Source organism: Nycticebus coucang, chromosome 4 (genome assembly GCF_027406575.1).
Source record: "Nycticebus coucang isolate mNycCou1 chromosome 4, mNycCou1.pri, whole genome shotgun sequence".
Lineage (NCBI taxonomy): Eukaryota > Metazoa > Chordata > Mammalia > Primates > Lorisidae > Nycticebus > Nycticebus coucang.
In genome coordinates this window covers 74,543,188-74,552,025 of record NC_069783.1, presented here as the reverse complement: position 1 = coordinate 74,552,025, position 8,838 = coordinate 74,543,188, and the positions used below count along the sequence as shown (strand labels likewise).

The window sequence follows — 8,838 nt, the reverse complement described above, 5'->3', positions numbered from 1 at the left end:
TTTGCAATGTTTTTGTCAGTTTTGCTCATGACTAGCCACCCTGACCTATCTTCATCAGTGATGCTTTCTCTCCCCTCAGAAAAATGTTTACTTCATTTGTACAATACCATTTTCTTCGTGGCATTATTCCCATAAGCCTGGGCTAACATGACCCGAATTCCACTTCCACTCTTGCCAAGTTTAACAAGAAAATTTGTTCGTTGGTTGCTCTCATTTAAACTCTCACATTTTGGGGATGGCACACAAAAACACAGCAACAATAATGACTCCACTCAGCAAATCACCAGCATAGCTATAAGACACTGACACACCAAGATTATGAGACCTTACAGAACTGTCTGTATAGTGTAGCCAAGGTAAGCCACACTGTGGCAAGTTTGTTTACTTGTCAGACCTCATCATGTTACATATAATTTCTTGTGATATAAAGTTCTAAGTCACATATTTTTCTGGATTGAATGAATTATCTTTGCAATTATTATAATGAGAAAGTGAAAATCAGTTCTCCTGTCATTCGGGACTATATTGCAACTGCAAGAAGCATTTCCGAAGAGATTGCTACTTATCAAGGGCATCCTGCCGCCTTGGGGCAATCACCTGAGTTTTACTTATCCGTGAGCAGATTTCTTCTTATCTGGCCGCATTTATGCGTTGATTTTGCTGTTAGCTTTCAGAGACATTTTCCTCAACCCCGCCCCACCCCCACATTCCTGGGGGTTTTGTTTTAACTCTTGATTGGAAGGGGCTTTCTCTGAAAATATAACACAGTGGATCTGGTTTCCAGTCCAGGACAGAAAGCATAGCGCCTGAAAACTAAATGGGGTCTGCGCAAAGTAAGCATGTGACTGCTGCTATGTGCAGAACTCAGCTCCGGCAGTTTGTGGAAATCTCTCGGTTAAGGTCCATGCCGCTTAAGCCTGGCAAAGCCTACCCGGCCTTCCGCCCTACGAACAGCTCTGGGCGGAACAGCTCCAGGGAGTCAAAGTACGCATGCGCCGACTAAGCGGCCTGGGACTGTGGGCCGAATGGGGGCGCGCGCTCCGTGACCGCCACGGAAGACCCGGGTTGGCCGGAGCAGGAAGAGAAGGCACGCGTAGCGCTCGGACCTCCGCGATGGCTCACAGGCCTAAAAGGACTTTTCGGCAGCGCCCAGCCGATTCCAGCGACAGCGACGGCGCCGAGGAACCGTCTGCTGAGCCGGAGACGCCGAAAGGGCAGACGGCCCCGGGACCTGCGGAGGAAGGGCCGCCCTCTGGAGGAGGCCGCAGGGAGGCGGCGGGACGGGCGCGCCGAGCCCGGGGTGCTCGGGGCCGGGGCCGGGTCTGGGCGACTTCCCGGCGCGCCGCGGGAGCGGCTCCTCGCGTGGACGGCGGCTCGGGCGTCCCAGGTACTACCACAGAGAGGCTGCGACGTCCCTGGGCACTTCCCTAGAGGTTCCTGTAACCCGCTGCTGACTGACAGCCGCGCAAGTCGCGGAATAGTGAGCGCGGCAGCCCACGCCCGCTGCCTGCACCTGCCTGTTGGGCGCCTTCGGATAGGCGAAAGAATCCTCTACAATTGGGTGGCTCTTTTGTGTTTTCGCCATCAGATGATTCCACCGATTATAACTATGGTAACAGTAATTGGCCTTTATGAAGAACCTAAATCGTCACAAAGGAGTTCGATAATTCCTAGTTCTGTTAGGTAGGCAAAAGTTTTATGTACTTTTTGGAAGCTTGCCCCATTTCTTTTTTGAGAAAACACATAATGAGAATAGTACATTAAAAAATCTCTTAAGTGACAGGTTTTAGGAAATTCTTTTTTCTTTTTATTTTTTTCATCAGTTATTTGCAAAAATCAATGATAATATGTGCAACACTAAGTAGTGTGACGGAGATTGATGACGCTGTATATTGCATCAGTCATGACTTTAAATGCAGTGCAGTCATTTTGAAGGAGCTTTTAAGTTTTTAAGTAAATATTTCAAGCAGCCTGAAGTTGTTTACAAAAATATGCTGCTCTGAGTTGGAATTGTAGCTTAATGAGGAATATGGTTTGGGGTTAGGCTTGAGATCCAAAATCACTGTTTTTAGTCCCATTGAAGTGATCTCAGTGATTTTTCTTGAGTTTTTAATTGACAAAAAAAGTGTATGTACTTGTACAACACAATGTATGAAATATGTAGGTTGGCTAAATCTGGCTAATTGCATGTATGCTTTATCTCAGATATTTTTGTGGTGAGAATACTAAAATCTACTCTGAGTAGATTTTCAAGTATGAAGTACATTGTTATTAACTATAGTCATGTAAAGTAGAACTCTTGAATTTACTCCCTCTATTTAAATGAAATTTATGTCCTTTCACCAACATATCCCCAACCACCACTACCCTCAACCCCAGCCTCTGTAAAAACCACTGTGCTCTCTGCTTCTGTGATTTTTCACTTTTTAGGTTCCACACGTAAGTGAGAACATGCTGTGTTCTCTTTTTGTGCCTAGCTTATTTCACTTAACATAATACCCTCCAGGTTCATGATCCTAGTGCTTTCTTAGACTTTGTTATGACCTTTTATATTTGCTTTTGTACCCTAAAATATGTCAGTCACATGATTAAACTTTAGTAAGAAGAATTAAGGCCAGCAGTTGCCCTTTGTCTTCTGGAGCAGTGGTTCTCAAACTTCTTGGTCTTTGGACCTTTATGTTCTTTAAAAAAAAAGATTAAGGATCCCAAAGAGCTTTTGTTTCTGTAGCCTGTACTCTGTCACTACTTACCATACTAGAAATTAAAATAAAACTTTATATAGTATTAATTCATTTTTTAAAATTATGTGTAAAGATAAGTAACATTTCTGTGAAAAATATTTCCCAGAAAATAGAAGAGTGGCATCGTTTTCAGTTTGCAAATCTTAATGTCTTAAATAAATAGAAGATAGCTGAACTGTCACCACTGCTTCTGCATGCAATCTGTTGGTCTGTGTTGTTTTGGTCAAAGTATTTTAATAAAAGGCAGGCTCTCTGTCACAAACATGTGGCAAAGAGTAGTACCTAACAGCCTTTTTAGATCAGTGAAGGTGTTGTGCTTTAACATGACAGCAAAGCTTAACAAGTTATCAATAATAGTTTCTTCAGAAACTATATAGAATCTTACTACATGTCTTTGTTACATTAAAATTCAGTGGTCTGTTTGGCACTTTGAATAGGTCTTTTACTCATGCATAATTGATAATTCGTGCATTGATTATTTGGAAAGTTTGTGTATACTAAGTTGGTAGATCATGCAAATGTTTATTCATTTTATTATATAATATCAAAAAATCACTTAATATCATCACTGGTCTCATCAGTCCTTAAGTATTGGGAAGCTGTTAAGTTCATAAGGGAAGAGACAGGTTTTCCACAATTCCAATTTTCACTTGAAATCTCATTCTAGAAGTGATAGGCACAACTTGTGTTGTTTTTGTTTGTTTTGGGGGAGGAGGGGGATGGGTTGGGGAGGGGGAGGGCTCACTATGTCGTCCTCAGTAGAGTGCTGTGGCGTCACAGCTCACAGCAACCTCCAACTCTTGGGCTTAAGCGATTCTCTTGCCTCAGCCTCCCCAGGTAGCTGAGACTACAGGTGCCCACCACAACACCCAGCTATTTTGTTGTTGTTGTTGTAGTTGTCATTGTTGTTTAGCAGGCCCAAGCCTGGTGTATGTGGCTGGTGCCCTAACCACTGGGCCATGGGCACCCAGCCAACTTGACTCATGTTTAAGCAAAGGTTTTATCAGATATCTCTGTCTGAATAACCAGATTGTTTTGTTAATTATTTGTTCAAGGTGCAAAATGATATTTCACCTTGAAAGCAATGGCTAGTTCAGCTTGCAACTCACATAGATGCTTTTCCTTGAGGCAACCATGGCATGTCAGTATGCAGCAAAAGTGCCTTATGTATACTTCCATCTTCTCCTACAGAATATTTAAAAGATGTGTACCCAAGATTTAATAAACTTAATAATTTTTTGTTGCTTCATGAAGTAAAAAAATTGAAACTAGCTTTTTTTCCCCTTGCCAATGCATGGTGATTAAGAATACAATAACTGGGCGGCACCTGTGGCTCAAAGGGGTAGGGCGCCAGCCCCATATGCCGGAGGTGGTGGGTTCAAACCCATCCCTGGCCAAAAACTGCAAAAAAAAAAAAGAATACAATAACTGCTACTACAGTTTGGTGTTGTTACCTTGATTGATGATAACGGGCCAGCAGTTTTACCCACCACTGCTTTGTCTTTATTAAATAAATGTCAACAAAGTTAAAAGAACAACTAACATGTTAGTTTTATGCTGAAAGTAGTTTTGATTTCACAGACTCTCCAAAAGGGTCTCAGGGACCTCCAAGGACTGATGAGCTATATTTTGAAAAGCACTGTATGGAGGTTAATTTACTTTGGGAATGCAAAGGAGTTGTCATAAATAGCAGTAGCTAAGAAAGATGTGAGTTGCAACTATCTTCCTTTAGTCTTTTAAATTTTAATTTTATTCCAGACTTCTTTTTGAATTCTATGAAAGTCTTCTAGTTAAAATGAAATTTTAAGATAAAGAATACCATATAATCTTATATTTTAAGGTTACTTATGAAGATTATCAAACCATTGTGAGCTTATAGATCTTTTCATATCAGTAATGTTAAGAATTCCTTTACATTTTGTCCATTTGGTTCTCATAACACCCATGTTTTATGTTGTAATGTTATCTTTGTTTAATAGATTAATTGAGATAAACAGACTAAGTGACCTTCCCCAAATCAAAAGGTGAAAAGATAGACTTATGCTTGAATTTTGACCAAAGTGCTCATTACAGTGACTTAATATAATGAGGGCCTAAATTTTGTAGTTGGATGGAATTAGGTTGAAAGGCCTGCTTCTCCATTTTCTAAGTTGGTGTTAGTTATCTTTTCAGTCCTTAGTGTCCTCACCAGAAATACCATTGTGAATATTGAATAAGTAATGTAAGACAGGTTTCAGTGTGCATAGCACACAGCAAGTATACATTAAATATTTTTCTTTTTTTCCTTATTCATTACCACCATTTTATTATTTACTGCCATTGTTTTTCTTTTTTCAAATATTACTTCAGTTTTTGTCCTTTTAATTTTTCTCTGGTATTTCCTTCCCTTGTTGCATCCTTCTGGAAATATTTTATTAGATATGTATATAATACAAATAGAATAAGTCTTTATACACTTATTAACCATCCAGTTTCAGAAAGAGTGGAAGTTGAATAAAGATCTATATAACTATTTTAATTATGTGAAGTAGGATTAAAATACCTTTTATGATAAGCCATGTATTGTTCAGAATTTCAATTACTGATTCCATTATTTTGATTCTTTCTTTTTATGTTAAAAAAAATGTCCTGTTAGAATCCAGAACAGTTGATCTTTCCACAGATGAAGAGGCCGAAATGCGTCATTCCTCAGAAAGTAAGGATGATCAGAGTTCATTGTCTGACAGCTCTAACTCTCTAGAAGAAAACGAGTTTTCATCAACAGGTTGGTGATATTTATAATATTTGTGATTTGTAATTGTTAAATATGTTATTTCTAGGGCAGCGCCTGTGGTTCAAAGGGGTAGGGCACTGGCCCCATATGCTGGAGGTGGCGGGTTCAAACCCAGCCCCGGTCAAAAACTGCAAAAAAAAAAAAATTTTTTATTTCTAATATAGTATTTTCTATGCTAGTGATTCTTATTGTCAATAACAACAAACTCTAGTGTAAATTATGGGGGAAGTGGATCATCATTAATGATTGTCAGAGTGCCAAAATTTGCTGCTCATTTTCGTTATGGAACATCCCCAAAGTCAGATACCTTTTTTTTTTTTTTGAAACAGAGTCACATTTTGTTGTGCTCAATTGAGTGCTGTGGTGTTACAGCTTGCAGCAACCTGTAACTCTTGGACTTACGCGATTCTCTTGCCTCAGCCTCCCAAGTAGCTGGGACTACAGGCACTGGCCACAATGCCCAGCTACTATTTGGTTGCAGTTGTCGTTGTTTAGCAGGCCCGGGCTGGCACCCACCAGCCTCGCTTTTTATGGCTGGTGCCCTACTCACTGAGCTACAGGCACCAAGCCCAAAGTCAGATACATTTTAAGAGGCAAAGCTAGGACTCAAACCTAGGCAGTCTATTCCAGAACCTATGTTCTTCTTAATTGCTGTGCTATACTGATTACCTCGGATACCAGAGGGATGATAAGAATTTGTCATTGAGGATGTGTTAAGTATAGCGTGTAGTACCATATTAAAAACTCTAAGAGAAGGTATATAAATGTGTAGAGAACTAAAAATAGTTCTGTTTAGCTGAAAATGTTAAGTATTTGATTAGGAATTTAAGACAAATCAGGAGAGACAAGTTGGAATCAGGTTATTCAGGACTTGGAGAACTGCTGACAATTTTATACAAACAGATGACATGACCATTATTCTGTTTTAGAAAGTCGGTCTAGTTCAGGAGTTGTTGGCACATGGCCGACATTCTAGTTCAGAGATTGGCAAATCTCATCTGCCTCCTGTCTTTGTAAATAATATTTTATTAAACCAGTCACACCCTTTCAATTACTTAGTATTTGTGGCTGCTTTTGCACTGTGATGGCAGAGTTGAGAAGTTGCAACAGAAACCTATGACCTGCAATTCTTATAAAGGCCCTTTATAAGAATTTATAACTTGTTTTGTGCTGTAGACTCCTTTTTCAGTCTATCGAAGCCTATGAATTATCTAAAAAAATTAATGAAATGCATAGCTTTATAAAGGAAATAAATGATACTGAAATAAAATTATTAAAATACGTTTTAAAAGATTAATATAGTAATAAGCACTTCTGTATTATTAAATAATAATCAGTGTAGCTCTGTAGCCTTGTGTGTATTTTTTTTCTTATCTTCATTCACAAGGTACAGAAGAACTGACTGATAAAGTGAATATTAAAAATTGAAGCTTGGAAGGCCGGGTGTAGTGGCTAACACCTGTAATCCTAGCACTCTGAGAGGCTGAGGCGGGTGGATTGCCTGAGCTTTGGAGTTCAAGACTAGCCTGAGCAAGAGTGAGACCCTGTCTCTAAAAAAAATAGCTGGGTGTTGTGGTGGGCGCCTGTAGTCTCAGCTACTTGGGAAGCTGAGACAAGAAGATCATTTGAGCCTGAGAGTTTGAGGTTGCTGTGATCTATGACACCACAGCACTCTACCAAAGGCGACAAAGTGAGACTCTGTCTCAGTTTAAAAAATATGTAATTGAACCCCTTTGCGAAACCCTGTCTAGATTCTAGATAGAACAATGTTAGCAGCACTGTCCACCAAAGGAGGGAGGGCAGTGTTTGGAAATGTATGGGATAGTGCTTGTTTGTTTGTTTTATTGAACACTTAAAAGTGCAAGGGGCATATTGGCTAGAGGAGAAAGGACAGAGGACTGTGGTAATTTTAAGGACTGGTGTGTGGAAGGGGTGCATTTATTTTGTGTTCAGATGACAGAACTATTAAAACAATCCAGGAATAGAGTAGCTGCCTTGAAATATTATTGGTGGCAAAGACTTCTTGTTAACTAATGCAAAACGACAGTTGATCTCTCCACCTTAGGTGATTGTATATCAAATAGAATGATGTAAAGGAAAAATTGTTTGAGTTATAAATTTGTAAAAACATGATGTTTCTATTATAAAACAATATGCTAAATGTATCAATTCATCCTACATCTTTCAGCATCTGCTGTGTGGGAAACCTAAAGCTAGGTGCTGGTTATGGAGAAACAAACAAAATACTCCTATCTTCCTTGAACTTTTACTTTTCATTGTACCTTGAGAGAGGATTAGTTTTATGTAGCACTAGTGTCTCACCAGTGAGTCCCACTGCTTGTGACTTATTAATTAAACCCTACCAAGTCATTTACAGGTGAACCACTTCCATAAAAGTATTTCAGTTTCCATATTTATACACTTGAGTTATATGATCCTAAATGTATCATTTTAGCCCTGGCTGCACATTAAAATTCCCTAGGGGGCTATGAAAACAAATACTGTTCAGCTCTACCTTAGATCAACTGAAACTGAGTCTGTGGTGTATCAGTAGTTTTTCGAACTTCCTAGCTAATTCTAATATGTAGCCAGGATTGCTAAATTTAACCTGCTGTGGTGGTTTTGAATCTTCATTCTGCTTTAGATTGTATTGGCTATATCTCCCAGCTTTAAAAACTTGTTATCTTGTCTTCATTGATACCACAGTTTAAGTCATTAAATAGAGCTCTATGGCAGGTCCCTGCTAAGCTTCATAAGCAACATTGTTTTAGTAGTTATTTAACCAGTTAAGAATTTGGTGAATGCCATGATTTACCCCACATATTTTAACGTTAGCCACAAGGGAAGTCCAACTGTTAAATGCTTTGGGAGGATAAAAAGATACTTGATCATATATGATACTTGTACATACATACATACAATCTGATGTGGTTAAATCAAACCAATCAACATAGTCTATGTGTATTTGACTTAATTTAAAAAAATTTAAAAAAAAAAAGAGATACCTGGGTGGCGCCTATGGCTCAGTCAGTGGGGCGCCGGCCCCATGTACCAAGGGTGGTAGGTTCTGGCCCAGCCCCCGCCAAACTGCAACAAAGAAATGGTCAGGTGTTGTGGCGAGCACCTGTAGTCCAAGCTGCTCAGGAGGCTGAGGCAAGAGAATCGCCTGAGCCCAGGAGTTGGAGGTTGCTGTGAGCTGTGATGTCATGGCACTCTACCAAGGGTGATAAAGTGAGACTCTGTCTCTGAAAAAAAAAAAAAAGAGAGATAACCTGATCTTTTCATTTCCCTGATAGTTTATAAATAAATACCAGCCTATCAGAA

The 8,838-nt window shown here is 39.5% G+C and overlaps 1 protein-coding gene across 4 annotated transcripts in view; it reads left to right on the top strand.

The window, feature by feature from the left end:
- The first annotated feature begins 1,040 nt into the window (after positions 1-1,040).
- GCFC2 (GC-rich sequence DNA-binding factor 2) overlaps positions 1,041-8,838 on the top strand; it is a 50,427-nt gene continuing 42,629 nt past the window's right edge. For 3 of the 4 annotated variants that reach the window (XR_008379488.1, XR_008379487.1, XM_053587712.1), the window contains exons 1-2: positions 1,041-1,387; positions 5,377-5,505. Coding sequence is in view for 2 of the 4 variants with exons in the window: in XM_053587712.1 (XP_053443687.1) it covers positions 1,114-1,387; positions 5,377-5,505 (403 nt within the window). In the remaining 2 variants the exon portion in view is untranslated. The other variant, XM_053587713.1, reaches the window with a different exon arrangement.